This window comes from Nicotiana attenuata, unplaced genomic scaffold (genome assembly GCF_001879085.1).
Source record: "Nicotiana attenuata strain UT unplaced genomic scaffold, NIATTr2, whole genome shotgun sequence".
Taxonomy (NCBI): domain Eukaryota; kingdom Viridiplantae; phylum Streptophyta; class Magnoliopsida; order Solanales; family Solanaceae; genus Nicotiana; species Nicotiana attenuata.
In genome coordinates this window covers 422299-440987 of record NW_017670517.1, presented here as the reverse complement: position 1 = coordinate 440987, position 18689 = coordinate 422299, and the positions used below count along the sequence as shown (strand labels likewise).

The 18689-nt window shown below is 40.4% G+C and overlaps 1 protein-coding gene across 1 annotated transcript in view; it reads left to right on the top strand.

Annotated features, from left to right (window-relative positions):
• Nucleotides 1-378: 378 nt before the first annotated feature.
• Nucleotides 379-18689, top strand: part of LOC109240468 (potassium channel SKOR-like) — a 36387-nt gene continuing 18076 nt past the window's right edge. The window contains exon 1 of the mRNA XM_019407122.1: nt 379-1085. Within this exon, the coding sequence (XP_019262667.1) occupies nt 853-1085 (233 nt within the window). The 5' untranslated portion in view covers nt 379-852. The remainder of the gene's footprint in view (nt 1086-18689) is intronic.

Below are 18689 nucleotides of genomic sequence, written 5' to 3'. Positions count from 1 at the left end.
TTTCAAGGTTTGATTTACTAGCTTTCGCATGACACTTGATTATTTCGATGCTAACATTATGTTGGTGATTGATTTAAAGAGATGAGGAATAGTAACTAAGAAAAATGCTGGTTAAATCTGGATTATTTCGCAAAAAATTCAAGGCCAAGATTGATCATTTTTACTCTTAAAAAGGCTCAAGTGTCGAAAAACTTATGATTTTAGTCCATAAGAACAAATCTAGCCTAATTTTATAACGACAAAAAATATATCTGAGCCAGGTTAACGAAAGTAAATTTAGACCATTTTTCAAAATTCAGACAAATTGGACATTTCCGTGTCCAAGCAAACATGACATATAAATAAAATATGATAGAGAGTATTAATTTATTTTTCAGTGGGAACAACCGTATGCTTATTACATCACATTCAGTACAACTGTATGGTATACACGAAACGCCAACGATTTTTAATTTTACTAGTTTAATTATTTAAAAACGTACAGATAGAGAATTAATAATTGCGGCAGAGTTTGAGTTTCATATAAATACCTCTTCCCTCCTCCTCCCCTTTTTTCCAAAAAGTTCATCCTCTGAATAAAATCTCTGTCTAAATCTCAGGCTCGTCTATCCATAGCCATAGATTAGGCAATTTTCAGTTCTCAGGATATTTCTCTTTACTCCGAAGAACTTTCTAGATGTCCAATACAAGGACGATGATCGACATCAGTGATCAACTCATTTGATACATTACGAGGAAAATCGATTCCACTTCCTGCATATAAACAGAGAAAAATCACTTAGGTGCGTTTAGTGTGAGAAGAGAAGTGTAACGAACAGTGTAAGATCTGTGAATTTTGTAGTGCGGCTGAAGATGTCGATGATGAGGAGAGAAGTAGAGGAAGAGAGGAATATTAGTAGAAGAGATTCGGGCGCAGAGTATAAAATGGAGGATTTGACGAAATCGTCAAGAAGTAGTAGAAGATTCGGGTTAATGGAGAAGGAGCTTGGACTGGACTCCAGTACTCACTCCAGGTTTAGCAGAGAAAACGTCATCAATGGCATCAAAGGCTTTTCGCAAGGTTCCGTTATTTATCCCGATGACCGGTACGCCTCTCTCTCTCTCTCTTAGTTTTTGAAAGAGGCAGTAAATTGAAAGGGAAACGTAAAAAGTTACTGTCTCAGTAGCTTTGCAGAAAAAAAAAACAATGGCGACTTGTTATTTTTCAGTGTCAGGGAAGATTCATTTTCGTGTGAGATAAGCGTAATTCCCGGTGAGGATTTTGCGTATTAGGTGTGGGAGGGGACCAATGGACATTCGAGGAGATTCATTGGGTTTAGGGAGAGCATTCACCATTAGTTTGACTCTATAAGACTACTGGTGCTACTCATATTAATTATATCATCTTCAAAGTTCCAGTTACATAATTACTACTACTACTACTATATATTAGTAGTGCTTAGCATTCCTATAAGTAAAAACTTAATACAAGCATAGAAGTAACACACTTTTCTTATTAGTTTGTTCCCAAAAAAAATTACATATTTCCGGATCGAAGAAGTGGCAGATCAAAATTTGGTGCGGAAAAACCCAAATCGATAGGAATGGAAGATTCCCCCGAAACTCGTTTTTTTAAATTTGAAAATAAATTTTTTTATTTACTCAATTTAAGGAGAAGATTTTATAGTCACACAAATTAAAGGACCTGCAAAAGCTTTTAAACTCCGTGTGAGTTTCAAAGTCTTTTTTTTCTTAAATTTTATGCCGAATCAAACTACGAGCCCGTTTGGCTTAGCTGATTTAGAGTAGCTGATAAGCATTAGGTGCTGAAAAGCAATTTTAAGTGCTGAAGCTGATTTAAAAAATAAGCAGTTACGTGTTTGGATAAAAGTGCTGAAATTAATATTATGCAGCTAAAGAACTAGGTATACGAAGAGTTTTGTTTTAAAAAGAAGTATTTTAGGGATAGAACAGTAAATATTTTGGTCAAACTTAAAGTGCTTATAAGCTGAAATTTGATATAAGTTGGGGGAGACCAACTTATGGCTTTTGGCTTATTTTTGGCTTATAAGCACTTAACTTATAAGCAGTTTTAAAATTTTACCAAATGCGTAGATAAGCCAAAAAGTGCTTATAAGCCAGTTTGACCAGCTTATAAGCTTAGCCAAACACCCTCTACGTTATATAAAATTGAATGGGAGGGACTGCCAGGTTATGCGTATAAAATTTACTCCCCTTTGATAGTTCAACTTTAACTTGATACTCCCCTTAAGAAATTATTTACTCGCTCTATGGCTTGATTCAGAGTACGAGGGTCAAAATTCTTAATTTTGACTATGAAACTAAACATAGATTTTTAAACATTTATGAAATAAAATTTACATATTTAGAAATTACATACAAAGTACGATAAGTCATAACAAATTATATTTTGAAATACTTATAAAACATTTAAGAAACTCATGGTCAAAGATCTCGAAGACCCCCCAAGTAGTAATGTAGACACATAAATTGAAATAGAGGGAATGCTCGTGTTGCGTGTTCAATGAAATTAAATTTCTACAAAAATATGTAATGCACTTCAACAAATTGCCAGAAAAATGTGTTTGAATAAATAAAAATAACAATACCTCATTTTTATCTCATAAGTTTGTTGTTGCATTCCTTGTCATAATTATCAGATTATTTTTACTGCAGTAATATCATTATCAAGAAGGATATATTAATTTAATATTGATAATTAAGGATTAGACTAATAATGTTTTGGGAATTAAAACGTGCGTTAAGAATTTTACGATTATGCGATTTCTTTAATTTTTGTTGAAATATATATATATGACCTAACTAAAGGAAGTCCGTCAACTTGGCTTCTAAAACGAAATGTGTCACTGTAAGAAACTACAAACAGAAGCCGAATAAATCACCAATATGTATATCTTCTGGCCATGAATTTGGTTCCCCCTCTATCAAGTTTTGCCGTTTGGACCTTTGGTCCTTTAAATGCTTACTCATATACCTTTGTTTTGGATTGCCTAATCCATTTATCACCATCAAAATACAGACTAATCTTCACATGCATGTGATAATCACATGATGCAGTTAAGCGCTTAATTGTTGTTAACACAATTTTCTTTTTAAAAAAAACAAGGAGAAAAAAGAAAAAAAAAAAGAAAAAGAAAAAGATTTTTATTGCAGATAGGCTACCTATCTGCCTCTCCTCCTATCATGTTACAACTGTACCTGAAAGCAACATTTATGAATTGTCATTTATCAGCCCTTCTTTTTTTGTTTCCTTTTTTCTTTTATGTTTTCAATTGAAATTTTCATTTGTTTTTCATTCTAATTTTTTTTCAATATTAATAATTATATTTTTTATTACAACTACTTTAAATTTAATTAAGGGGTCCTACTCTGAGTATAGTCACCTTTCTTAGACTTCTCAAATACTAGTAGTTTTTGTGAGATTGGTTCGATTTGATCTAGACTAACGAAACTTGAAGACAAAAAAATAATCGGCGAGAGGCTCCACCTGCACTCTTATGTATACATTGCTACATGTGAAAATGCTGGAGTTAGGTGGATTGTACAAGTATGATGATTATTCAACAAAATGTTAATACAGATTGATTTTCATACATAACCATGCTAAGATTTTTTGCGCTAGTTGATCACGCCCAACTATGCCTTATAAAAAGGACTCTGCGGACGTTGCAAATATAACCCGAGTATTATGCCCAGGGTCGAATCCACAGAGAGTTAACCTATCACTATCTTTAGACCCACTAATTCTTCAGAACCAGCTTCCCAAATTTTCAAATCTCAGTTGAATGTTCTTTAACAACTACGCTTGCAAGTAACTAAATGGCTGTAAACTAAACTAATAAGGTTGTAAACAATTATGATAAAAAGCTAAGACAATAATTTCCCCTATTGATGAAATCCCTTCTGTTTATGCTCATACAAATTTACCAACACATCTCTATCAATCATGAACGCTAATCTTACCGTAAATCTCTCCCGAGTAATCACAGTAATTTACTATTGCACTCTCCCGAGATACACTAGCTTACTTTATTTAGCACGATTCACTTTAGATTACACCCAAGGCTTCGTTATCCCTAATCCCGCCTTTAAACCCGCAATTATAGATTCCTCTAATAATCTAGGAGTGGTGTTGTTCAACAATACCCTAAATATGCACTCTTTTCCAAGTTATGCACACTAAATAGGCACAGCTAATTGAGGATCCTGTCAATTAACTACAACAAACACGAAGTTGAACAAATGGAAATTAAACTAGCAATTTGTATTCACATAAACAAGAAGTTCATCACCCAATAGGTTCCATCAAAACCTTAGACAAGGAATTTAGCTACTCATGGCTATGGGAAAATAAACTAAGATAGAATTCATCATAAAAATCAAAAGTAAAGAAGAAAGATGTTTGGAGTATTCTCTCACAATGGTTTTCCTTGCTAAGAAACCCTCAAAATCAATACCTACTCTCTTGGGCGAAGTCTAATGTTTTAAATAGGGTGTAGGTCTAAAAATCCCGTATTTGACACTTTGACCCCTGAACTTTTTGCGCCTGCGCCTGCCGCGGTCGCGGTAGAACCGCGGCCAATTACCCTCTCTGAATCTCTAAAGTTCTGAAGCTGCCTTCCACCGCGGTTCTGCCGCGGTCGCGGTAGAACCGCGGCCAAACCATTTTTCTGAATCCTAAGGGCTGGCAGGGCGTAGCTTCATTGGGAATTTACACATTTGGCCTCTTTTCTCCAATTTTGACTCCAAAACTGCTCCTTAGCCTTCCTTATACATATATCACCTGCAAATCATGAAAAGCACTAATAAGAGCATTTTGTTATCACTTTTAGCATTAAAACTACACAAGAAGGTGATTATTTAAGGTGTGATTATAGTCAAATTCACCTATTATCAACACCCCACACTTAAACCTTTGCTCGTCCTCGAGCAAACTAAACCACACTTCTAGGCCTAACTGTTCAATGCATTGCCCCAATTTATGTCACACCTGCTATTATCAATGATCGACCTAAGCAGTGCACAATCATATCTCAAATGCAGACTCTCATGCCAAGACACACTTGTGCTCACTCTAATTACTCTAACAGAAGTGAAGACTCACTTTTTCTTCCTGAGTCACATGCCCTCACATAAACAAAATCTGAGAGAAGTTCCACACACATAAAATTCAACAACAAGGAACCATATATAGAAAGAATTCACTCACTCTCAGCAAAGAGCATTCACATGCCACACAGACACACCATAAGCTTGCCCCTAGTGTAATACTCCACTAATCGAGCCATTCAGTCAAAGATCAAGAGGTCTTTATAGGTTGTAATGTAGGCTAAGGGACGGGTAGGATATATTTGGATATAGTGACTAACCTCCCTAAGCACTTTTAATACACACTTCCTTTTATTTCACCTTTATGTTCAACCCAATCATTATTCCACATTTTGTTTCACTTGTGACCCCCACTTTTCTTTAGGTACAACTGGCTTCTTCTTTTTTTTTTTTCCAGAGATTTATTGTACAATGCCAGTTCACCAATCAAAACCTTCATTCTTGATTCCCTTTTTTCACTAACTCTCTCCCACCCCACACTTTGACTTTTGTATATTCTTTAGTGATTCAAGTGCTTCTAGGAGGTAAAGGTTCAAACAATTAAGCTTATTCAAACACAGCGATTTAGATCATTATAGGGTTATCAAAGAACAGGCTTCAGGCTCAAAGGGGTTAACTATGGTAATATGCACAGGTGGATTCTCAAGTATAAAGGGTTGCACAAAGAAATGCCTCAATCATCTCTAAAACCAAACGACTTCTATTTCGCTTTGCAAACACACAGGGCAAGTTCTAGGTATCATATGCAAGCATAGGATGCAAGTAACAACTCACACACACTTAGCATGTAACTCATTCCGAATCAGTTCATCAACACAATCATACGAGTGTTCAAGCCAGACAAGATGTGCAAAATTAAGGCATATATTATGAGTCCACAAACAAGCTTAGACCTTACACCCTTAGTTCGTTTTCTTTGCAAGTGTGCACATTTGGGGTTACATTCTGACCTTCACCCATTTAATCCTAAAACTATAAAAGAAAAATCTACCTAACCCGGTTCAAGAAAAACCCTTGGAAAAGAACCGTGGTCAAAAGAAAAACCAAGGGGGAGGTACTACACTACCTAAAAGAAGAAAATAAAAAAAAAAAAATTCTACATGGACTACTTCCCTCAAGAGTACTGTCCACATAGTCCGTCATCAGGAAGAGTCCTCTACAAGTTTTTTTTTTTTTTTATATATATATATATATCTGACTTTGACCCTCAAGAGACCCGTCAACAAGTGTCCGTCGTTGGGCCAAGTCAGCTACTCCTAATATAACTTACTCACATATGTACACCACATCTACTGCTACAACACAACAACAGCTATATACATTTCAATACACAGTTAGAGCAAGTCTCCCACCCCACACTTAAAATCATGGCATGTCCCCATGTCATATCAATACAGTAAAGAACAGAAGAGTGAGAAGACTTCCCTGAGACTCAATCCGAGTCGGAGACGGTGCTGGGGTCTACATGGCAGGCCCTCCCCAATGCGCGTAGCCAAGCCATAAACCGGCTCTCAGATCTAGCCTGCCTCTGTGACATGGCGTCCATCCGTGTGTGTAGACCATCCACCGAGGTGCGGAGATCCGCGACCTCTTCCTCCAAGGAGCGCAGCATAGGCCGGGAGGACTGTGAGCGTGATAGGTCTGCTCCAGAATGGGGGCGCCGAGAGGGCCCGGCACTGTCAACAGACCTCCTGGACGGTGCAACAGGGACCGGATCATCCTCCTCATCATCAATCTCAATTGTAGTGCGGGTGCCCCTGCCCACTCTGATGCTAGAAGCTTTGAAAGCTGCTTTGGGAGGCAAATCGCCATCAGCAGGGTTGGTAGGGGTGTTTCTCATCAAGCACAATGTGGTCACCAAGGAAGGGAAATAGAATCCCTTTGTCAGCAGCGGGCCCCGTAAGACCATTTCATCTCCAATTACCCGTGCCGCATCAAAATCCTTCCCTGTCACAAAGCACCAAGTCAACAGTGCCCTATTGAAGTTCACGTCCGTGGTATTGCTAGAAGGCAGGAACCTGCTACAGATAACAGTCAACCAACACTTGGCCAGGTGAGTGAAGGAGTTAGAGTTGAGGGTTATTTGGTCACGTATCCATATGGGCTGCCCCCCTGTGCAAAGTACATCCGTCATGACCTCCCATGTCACCCCGGGCCTGTCATGGTAATAGTCGACGTCACTGGTGAACGGAGGCAGCCGCAACACCCGGCGAATTGTTTGAATTTGAGCACTGACCACCATACCCCGAACAATCACCTCCCTACCCAAATTCAAAGGGCAGTTGGCATAAAATTCACGAACCAGCATCTTGTTAACTGGTGCAGGGTCAGCAAATAGGAACTCCATTTCCCGCCTCCGTATCTCTTCATACATCTCCACTTTTTCGGCTCGGAGGGCTGCCCGATCAATCGGGATTTCATGGATAAAATTTTTGGTAGCCTTGGCGTTGAAGTCGTCCTCTGCCAGTTCCGATTGGAATCTGGACTCATCATACGCAGGTCGTTGGGATGTGCCTCCAGAGCGCCTGTGCCTTTTGGGAGCCATTGGACCTGCAAATAATCAAACAAACCATCAACATATGCTCTAGCTAGTGCCATAAAGATGGTTACTCAGACTTCACCACCCAATGACACCAAATATTTCCCCTTACTACATTCATAACAATCCCCACAATAGCCCCATAATTTTCTTACCACTTCCGGCATAATACACCCCACACTTATTCCTTTCAATGTTACACATGACATACAACACCACCATACAACAACTACCACCACACCAACAATCAACTACACATCAACAACCATCAACTACAACATCCCAAACCTAGGTTGGCTTAAACACCCCAAAAATATACAACATAGTACCACAATTTTCGGCCAACACATGACCCAATACCATACTACACCACAAAAATCTAGTTTAGGCCTCCAAACCACCAAAACAATTTCACAATTATGTAATAATGGAGACCCAATTAATTTGGCACCAAACAACCTCATAAACATCAACTACAACAATTACAACAATTGCAAACATAAAAGAAAGCAAAAAAATTCAAACTACTACACTACTCCTACTAGGGTTTAAGCAAAAATAATAATTTAACAAATTACACTACTTAAAAGAGAAAGAAATAGAGAGAGAGAAGAATAACTTACTTGAGTCGAAGAGGGGAAGGAAGGGAGGTGTGTTAATGGAGGTTTGGGGAAGAAGGGGGTTGGTAATGGAGGTTTGAAGAAGAAGAAGAAGGAGAATTTTTGTTGAAGAGAGAGAGAAAAAAGAATGGGATGGGGGTTGGGCGGAAATAATTGAGGGGAAATAGGAGGGGGGGTTTGTGAGGGTGTAAAAAAAAGAAAAAGAAAAAAAAAAAAAAAAAAAAAAACAGTACTTACCTGGCCGCGTCTGTCTCTGCCGCGGTTCTGCCGCGGTCGCGGTAGAACCGCGAGCAGTGAGATTCCGCGAGGCCGGTAGAACCGCGGTCGAGGCCCCTCTCTGATTCTAACGCCCAGTTTTTTTTTTATTTTTTTTTTTAAATAGATTACAAAGGTTACAATTACAACAATGTCATGGGTTGCCTCCCACGTAGCGCCTGATTTAACGTCGCGGCACGACTCATGTGAGCGAAATTAAGGTTCGCTCGACCTCTGGGGTTCATTCAAATGCAGCTCGGTCATCTCCTTAGGCTCGTTCATGCCCACATACAATTTCAACCGCTGACCATTGACTCTAAATGTACGAGAGTCATCTTCAGTAGAAACTTCCACAGCTCCGGATGGAAACACCTCAACCACACGAAATGGTCCAGACCACCTTGACTTTAGCTTACCTGGGAATAACCGCAGTCTTGAGTTATAAAGCAGTACCCTGTCCCCAGGTTTGAAATTTCGTTCAATGATGTTCTGATCGTGAAGCCTCTTCATTCTCTCTTTATATAGCCTTGTGCTCTCAAAAGCAAGATACCGGAACTCCTCTAGCTCATGTAATTCCGTGACTCTCGACGTGCCCGCAGCTTCCAAGTCTAAATTCAGCTGTTTCAGTGCCCACCACGCTTTATGTTCCAGTTCTACAGGTAGGTGACAGGCCTTCCCAAACACCAACTTATATGGTGACATACCAATTGGTGTCTTGAATGCTGTCCTGTAAGCCCATAGCGCATCATCCAGCTTCCTTGACCAGTCAGTTCTTGTAGCATTTACAGTTTTTGTCAATACGCTCTTGATCTCTCTGTTGGACACCTCAACCTGTCCACTGGTCTGTGGGTGGTACGGAGTAGCCACCTTGTGGCGCACATCATATTTAGCCAACAACTTCTCGAAGGCCCGGTTGCAGAAATGAGTTCCTCCATCGCTAATAATTGCACGCGGTGTCCCAAAGCGGGTGAATATGTTCTTCTTTAGAAACCCGACTACCACCTTAGCATCATTGGTGGGTAATGCAGCAGCTTCCACCCACTTGGACACGTAATCTACAGCAACAAGAATGTATTTATTGCCATAGGAGCTGACGAAGGGACCCATGAAATCTATCCCCCAAACATCAAACACTTCCACTTCTTGAACTGGGTTCATGGGCATCTCGTGACGCCGGGAAATGTTCCCGGTGCGTTGACATTCATTGCAGCTCTTGACCCATAAGTGAGCATCCTTAAATACCGTTGGCCAGAAAAATCCGGCCTCTAGCACCTTAGCTGCTGTCCTGATGCCTCCAAAGTGACCGCCATACGCCGAAGCGTGACAAGCCTGCAAGACAGAAGATTGTTCGATCTCGGGGACGCATCTCCGGATCATGTTATCAAGGCATATTCTAAACAAGTAGGGCTCATCCCAGTAATACCATTGGCTTTCGCGAAAGAATCTCTTCCTCTGGACCGATGACAGGTCGTGAGGAACAATACCACTGGCCAGGTAATTAGCATAGTCTGCATACCAAGGCGCTTCCTGATGAGTGGTAACGAGCAGCTGCTCATCTGGAAAGGTTTCCAGAATTTCCTCCACTTCTACTACATTTTCAGCTCCTTCAAGTCGTGATAGGTGATCAGCGACTTGATTTTCAGTGCCCTTACGGTCACGAATTTCAAGATCGAACTCTTGCAGTAGCAACACCCAACGAATCAGGCGTGGCTTAGAGTCCTTCTTTTCTATTAAGTATCTAAGAGCTGCATGGTCAGAGTATACGATTACCTTGGATCCTATTAGATAGGACCGAAACTTGTCAAAAGCAAATACCACAGCTAGCATCTCCTTCTCTGTCACTGTGTAGTTCAACTGGGCTCCACTCAGCGTCCTACTAGCATAGTAGATTGGGTGCATCAGTTTGTCCTTCCGCTGGCCCAGCACTGCCCCCACCGCGTAGTCACTGGCATCACACATCAATTCAAACGGTTGCTCCCAGTCAGGGGCAACGATTATGGGTGCTGTGACCAGCCTTTGCTTCAACTCCTCAAAAGCTACCCTGCAATCATCAGAAAATACAAAAGGGTGATCTTTCTCTAACAACTTACAGAGAGGGTTGGCAATTTTGGAGAAGTCCTTAATGAACCTCCGGTAGAATCCGGCATGTCCAAGAAAGCTCCTTATAGCTTTGACTGAAGTTGGCGGCGGCAGCTTTGCTATGACATCAACCTTTGCTCTATCCACCTCTATTCCTTTGCTTGACACCCGGTGCCCCAAGACTATACCTTCTTGTACCATGAAATGGCACTTTTCCCAATTCAGAACCAAGTTAGTCTCGATGCACCGTTTCAGCACACGCGTCAAATTCACTAGGCAGTCCTCAAATGAGTTCCCCACCACTGAGAAGTCATCCATGAACACCTCCATTATATCTTCTACCATGTCAGTAAATATGGCCATCATGCACCGTTGGAATGTAGCGGGTGCATTGCATAGACCAAAGGGCATCCTCCTGAAGGCATAAACTCCGTACGGGCATGTGAATGAGGTCTTTTCTCTATCCTCAGGGGCAATGGAGATCTGATTGTACCCTGAGTACCCATCCAAGAAGCAAAAGTGTGACCTCCCTGCCAATCTATCCAGCATTTGATCAATGAAGGGAAGTGGGAAGTGGTCTTTTCTGGTGGCTAGATTCAACTTTCTATAATCCATGCAGATTCTCCAGCCTGTGACGGTTCTTGTTGATATAAGTTCATTGTTGTCATTCTTTACCACCGTCATGCCACCCTTTTTAGGCACACATTGAACTGGGCTAACCCAGCTACTGTCAGAGATTGGGAAAATGATTCCCGCATCCAACCATTTTATCACTTCCTTCTTCACCACTTCCTTCATATTCGGGTTTAGCCGTCTCTGATGTTCCCTGGAAGGTTTGTGCCCCTCTTCCAGCAGAATCTTGTGCATGCAGTAGGCGGGGCTGATCCCCTTGATGTCTGCCATGGTCCACCCAATGGCAGTTTTGCACTCCCTTAGTACCTGTAAAAGCTGTTGAACCTGCACATCTAACAAACCAGATGAGATAATAACAGGTAATGTGGAGTCAGGACCCAGAAATTCATACCTGAGGTGGGTTGGCAATGGCTTCAGTTCCAGCTTAGGGGGTTCCTCGATGGATGGTTTAGCTGGAGGGGTCTCTCTCTTTTCTAAGTGCAAGGGCTCAAACTCCAGATTTCTCTCCCAGAACCCTTTACCTTCCAGTGCCAACACCCATTCCGCCAAATCCTCACCATTCACTTCATCCAAATTTGTCAAGCATGCAGCAAGGGGATCCTCAACCGTCAACGCCTCATCATCAGCCTCTACAATTACATCCACTGCATCAATAAGGGAACAATTTGCGAACTCACTTGGTCGCCTCATCGATTTCTGCACATTGAATATAATTTCTTCATCATTGAGCCTCATCTTAAGCTCCCCAGTCTCGCAATCAATCAAAGCTCTCCCCGTGGCCAAGAAGGGTCGTCCTAGAATTATAGGAATTTCTTCATCCACTTTGCAATCCAAGATTACAAAATCTGCAGGGAACACGAATTTCCCCACCTGAATAAGCACATCATCAAGAATCCCAAATGGACGCTTAACAGTCCTGTCGGCCAGCTGCAATAACATAGAAGTAGGTCGAGCTCTCCCAATGCCTAACCTCTTATAAATGACCAGGGGCATGAGATTAATGCTGGCCCCTAAATCACAGAGTGCCTTAGCAAAGGCATAGTTCCCAATAGTGCATGGAATTGTAAAACTACCTGGATCAGATAGCTTTTCAGCAACAGGTCTAGATACCACTGCACTACATGTCTGAGTAAGTGTCACAGTCGACAAGTCTTGAAAGTCAAACTTCCGAGACATCAAGTCCTTCATCATTTTAGCGTATCCCGGCATCTCCTTTAAAGCTTCAATCAATGGAATGTTTACCTGGATTTGTTTGAGCATCTCCAAGAACTTTTTATACTGCTCCTCCTTTTGATGCTTGGCCAACCTTTGTGGAAATGGTGCAGGAGGTCTTTTCTTCCCAATCACTTGAGATTTCTCTTTCTCAGCTACTGTTTCAACTACTGGCTCAGCTACTGTCTCAGTCTCTTGCTGCATATTCTTTTCTTCAGGTGCGGGCTGGACTGTTACCTCTGTCAATCCCGTAGACTCATCCAGCTCAATGGGCACTGGAATGAGTGTCTCAGCCTGTATGTTTTCTCGAGCTCTCTCTTGCTCAACATCTAGATCCCTGCCATTCCGGAGACTCACCGCCATCAGCTGCTTTGGGCCCTGATCTTTTGGATTGATTTGGGTATCTGCAGGTAATGTCCCTTGAGGACGATTGTTAAGTGACATTGAAATCTGGCCCACTTGTACCTCAATATTTTTGATAGCTGCATCATGTGCATCCACCCTTTCATTTATCTTAGCATTGGACCCAATAACCTGCTGCATCATTGCTTCAAGTCTTGCAAACCCGTCTTCCTGTCTTCCACCCTGCTGTTGCTGAGGTGGGTGGTACCCTTGCTGCTGATTGTTGTACCCCTGTGGTCTAGGATACGGTGCCATGTTGTTGGGGGGTCTCATGCCTCCCATGTTTCCGGCGTTATACTGTGGCTGCGGTGGCCTGTACTGCTGCTGAGTCTGCTGACCCCAGTTCTGATTACCTTGCCTCTGACCCCCATAGTTAGCCACATAGTTCATATCTTCAGGGTGCTGATGATGATGATCATGCTCTGTATTCCAAGGATTACCAATTGGCTGGCTAATGCAAGATGTGCACAAGCCCCCATTGGTAGTATCTACTATATGAACCTGCTGCTTCTGCCCTGATTCCTCCACCTTTTTGGTGAGGATGCTCATTTGTGTCAAGAGAGTCGCCATATTTTCAGCCATTGTATTAGAAGGATCAAGAGGCACTGAGTGCACCACTGGAGTGATAGGTGCATTCCTAGATGTCCAACCCGAATTCTGCGCCATCTTGTCGAGCAAATTCTGACCTTCTCTCCAAGTCTTGCTCAAGAATGCCCCACCAGCAGAGGCATCAACGATATTCTTCATGCTGTCTGACAGTCCCATGTAAAACCGTTGTCCCAACATCTGTTCTGGAACACCATGGTGGGGACACATAACCAACATTCCTTTAAACCTGCCCCATGTCTCGTGTAGTGTCTCCATTGGTTTCTGTTTGAAACTCACAATCTCATCAATTTGTTGAGCAGTTTTGTTGGGCGGATGGAACTTGTTGTGAAATTGCTTGACCAACTCATCCCAAGTTTCTATAGAGTTTATGGGGAGCGAGTTTAGCCAAACCTGAGCAGCTCCTGTCACCGAGAATGGAAACAATAATAGCCTGATTGCTTCCGGAGTCACGTTGGGTTGCCTTTGAGTTTTGCATATAGACAGGAAGTTCTTCAAGTGCTGCTGAGGATCTTCTGTTTGTGTCCCAGAAAAGAGTCCCTTGTTCTGCAACAAGTGTAGCATGTTATTTGTGATCTGGAACGATTCAGCTTGTATTGCGGGCACAACAATGGCAGTGGCCAGATTGTCAGCTGTGGGTTGTGCCCAGTCATATAGTGCACCCTCAGGCACGGGAGGTGCCAATTGCTCATTCCTGACGTTTACGTTGGGGTCGTTTATGTCGCCCATGTCAATTTCGAATTTGTGTGTTTGTTGGGGTTGTTGAAGTCTTTTGTTAGCACGATTCAATGCCCGGAATGTTTTCTCGGGGTCTGAAAGTCCTTCAAGTAGTTCTCCAGTCCTCGTAGAATTTCTAGGCATACACCTGTGCACCCAGATCAACAACCGTCAAATTTTCAATGAAAAAGTTGGTAGAGAGAAAACTGACTACAATAAGAATCTTTGTATTTCTGTCAATGGCAATTGATAATTCCGTTAACTCCCCGGCAACGGCGCCAAAATTTGATCACGCCCAACTATGCCTTATAAAAAGGACTCTGCGGACGTTGCAAATATAACCCGAGTATTACGCCCAGGGTCGAATCCACAGAGAGTTAACCTATCAACCACTATCTTCAGACCCACTAATTCTTCAGAACCAGCTTCCCAAATATTCAAATCTCAGTTGAATGTTCTTTAACAACTACGCTTGCAAGTAACTAAATGGCTGTAAACTAAACTAATAAGGTTGTAAACAATTATGATAAAAAGCTAAGGCAATGATTTCCCCTATTGATGGAATCCCTTCTGTTTATGCTCATACAAATTTACCAACACATCTCTATCAATCATGAACGCTAATCTTACCGTAAATCTCTCCCGAGTAATCACAGTAATTTACTATTGCACTCTCCTGAGATACACTAGCTTACTTTATTTAGCACGATTCACTTTAGATTATACCCAAGGCTTCGTTATCCCTAATCCCGCCTTTAAACCCGCAATTATAGATTCCTCTAATAATCTAGGAGTGGTGTTGTTCAACAATACCCTAAATATGCACTCTTTTCCAAGTTATGCACACTAAATAGGCACAACTAATTGAGGATCCTGTCAATTAACTACAACAAACACGAAGTTGAACAAATAGAGATTAAACTAGCAATTTGTATTCACATAAACAAGAAGTTCATCACCCAATAGGTTCCATCAAAATCTTAGACAAGGAATTTAGCTACTCATGGCTATGGGAAAATAAACTAAGATAGGATTCATCATAAAAATCAAAAGTAAAGAAGAAAGATGTTTGGAGTATTCTCTCACAATGGTTTTCCTTGCTAAGAAATCCTCAAAATCAATACCTACTCTCTTGGGCGAAGTCTAATGTTTTAAATAGGGTTTAGGTCTAAAAATCCCGTATTTGACACTTTGACCCCTGAACTTTTCTGCGCCTGCCGCGGTTCTGCCGCGGTCGCGGTAGAACCGCGGCCAATCACCCTCTCTGAATCTCTAAAGTTCTGAAGCTGCCTTCCACCGCGGTTCTGCCGCGGTCGCGGTAGAACCGCGGCCAAACCATTTTTCTGAATCCTAAGGGCTGGCAGGGCGTAGCTTCATTGGGAATTTACACATTTGGCCTCTTTTCTCCAATTTTGACTCCAAAACTGCTCCTTAGCCTTCCTTATACATATATCATCTGCAAAATCATGAAAAGCACTAATAAGAGCATTTTGTTATCACTTTTAGCATTAAAACTACACAAGAAGGTGATTATTTAAGGTGTGATTATGGTCAAATTCACCTATTATCACTAGTCAAGTTCAAGAGGTCAATTTCAATAATAACTTCTATAGTACGTCTTGATTGATAATTTGAAGGGAAAAAATGGCAAGTTAGTTGCCAAAACCAATTATAGAATGCTAATAGAATACATTGTCCCTTTTGGTGATATGAGCGTATTGTTGTTTGTGTTATTTCATCCATTCATATTTAACTTGTTTATAGTATTTCATAAATAGTTGAAAAATATGTACGGTAATAAGTTTAGGTGGTATAATTCTATAAAGAATTGATTTTATTTGGACTAGTGGATCCGGAGTTTAAGTGGGCGTTTGGACATAAGAATTGTAAAATTCTAAAAAAAAAAGTGAATTTTTTTCAAGTGAAACCATATTTGAAAATTAGAGTTGTATTTGGACATGAACATAATTTTGAGTTGTTTTTGAATTTTTGTGAGTGATATGAGCGAAAATTTTGAAAAATAGCTTTTTGGAGTTTTTAAATTTCTCGAAAAATTCCAAAATTCGTATTCAAGTAAAAATTGAAAATTTTATGGTCAAAAACTGATTTCAAAAAAAAATAAATTTATTTTGAAAAAAAGTAAAAAATTCTTATGTCCAAACGGTCTAAGTAGAGAGATTGAGGAGGAGGAGGTAGAAGAAAAAGGAGAAAAGTAGCAACAAGATAAATAAGAGAAATCAGAGAAAAAGAAGCAGAAGATCACGAGATTTATGCGCTAGAAGAAAAGAACAGCTGCTAGTGGGTTGACAGGGTGGAATATTGTGGATTGCATTGCTGCTTAGAGTTGGGACTGTAAAGTCTGACATGAAAGCATTGTGCGCAATCAATGGCGTTAAGTTTAATTATTAGTGACGTTACAAAAATTAAATTTACAAAGAAACATCATAGTAACAGAAGCTGAATTTAACTTATTTACACTCATAGGCTGACCTATCCTTAGGGTAGGGGTTCATCGCCCCCGGTAATTTTAAAAAATTACTATATATATATATATGTACATATCTTAAATAACATGTATATATATTTTGATTGGCACCCTAAGACTTAAAGTTTAAACAGTTGCATTGGTTGTTGGGAAGCATAATTTGACTTTAGTGCGCTTGCCGGAGTTTGATTCTTGCTCCAACATTTTATTCGATAATAGTGCTACCGTCACTTTCAAATCTTAGGTCCGCTTCTATATACACTCACATTGTAAATAAAATTTGCTCTATTTGTACAAATTAACATGTTGTAGTGGACAACAAGTTTTATATTTCAGACACTAATTTTATTTTTTACGAATGATTACATATTATTATCTTTTAGGTAGAATTGTATTAGCTCATAAAGTGAAATGTGTTAACTGTTATTAATCTGTAATCGAAAACTATATTCAAAAAGTAGCAACATAAAAGCAGAAATGTAGAAGAAACAGAAAATTAATCTGAGCTCACTGAATTCACAGTGTTTTCTTAAGGAACTTAATCCCCTCTTAGTACCCGAGGTTTAGGATTATTTCCTCTCAGGATAGAACGGATTACCCTCACTGGTGTAGCGATACTTCAAACCCCAGTGATCAATGAACTTAGAGATCAGTAGCAAATCACACTTACTGCTTTCTTTCTATTAAAATAAAACAATGCAGAAGGAGGAAGGAGAAATCAGAATTTTTGTAAGGAAAATCAATCAATCAGATCATTTGATCGAAGCCGAGCCAAGCGACGACGGCGACGACACGAGACTTAGATTGATCGTTCACTAAGCAAACTAAAATCAGTTAATTGTCCAAGATAATCAATAGTGATGTTTTTCTTTTAATCTACTATTGCGGAAATTAAACAAGTAACAACTAAATCAACAGGAATGCAAATGGGTATGCTGAGATTTTAATCTAGAGGAGATGAAGATTCCACGGTTGTAGTTGGTTTATCAATCCTGTCAAGTTTAATAATCACACTCGTTAATGTGAATTATCTATTGTTGCTAGTTAACCGGATCGTTCATATGAATAGCATGTTCCCACAATACTATCATTCTATCCATCATAACCCTATATTCCTATGGTATTGAATCTATCGTGCACGAATATAATACGGAATTCAACTAAGCAAGACTGTTAGGTACATTCCTATCCTAACCAAATCTTTCCCCAAGCCACGGGTTCAGAAACAGGCTCTCTTTAATTCTATTCTAATCTAAACATGGCTTTCCCAAGCATAGCATAGATAGTAGGGTGAATTGGTAGCTACAACAATTCACAAGTTAAAACTAGAATTAAAGAAACAACCAGAAGATGATAATCCAAATTAACAGAGATGTAATTAATAAACGTTAATAATCATGTCAACCACAACCCTAGAAACTAGAGTGCTTAGCCACTCATGTTGGTAGCAATAATTTTCCAAGTATTTTGCATAAACAAATTACAAAGAAAAGATGAAGGAATGAAGAACTCGATGAATTTCTCCTCCAAAGAATGCTCCAAACGTCTTCTCTCTTCCAAAATAGCTTCCCTAGGTCTAAGATGTGTCAGAAGTCCTCAAAATAGCGTTTTTACATGTATTTATACAAAGTGGGGTCGGGCCCAGACGAAACACCTTTTCCTGCACAAAATATGACTCTGGCTCTGTAAAATTTGCACAGGCGCGCCGCATGGGGCAACGCGCCATGCGGTGTGCTTGTGGGGAACTTCAAAGAGCATGCAATTCGAGGGCAGCAACAATTTGCACCGTGGCGCGCTACGCGGAACGGCTTTGGAAATATGTAAAACATGAAAGTTGTATCCCTTTTAAATATCTATTGTGGAGCCCAAACGGATTTCTGAGCGAAAAGTTATGTGCATTTTACTGGACAATGCGCAGTATGCCTGCTCGATTCTTCGTTTCGTTCTTAAAATGCACTATCATCCGTTGATCCCCGAACACGATCCCAACTTAATCCTTGGGCTTTACTCA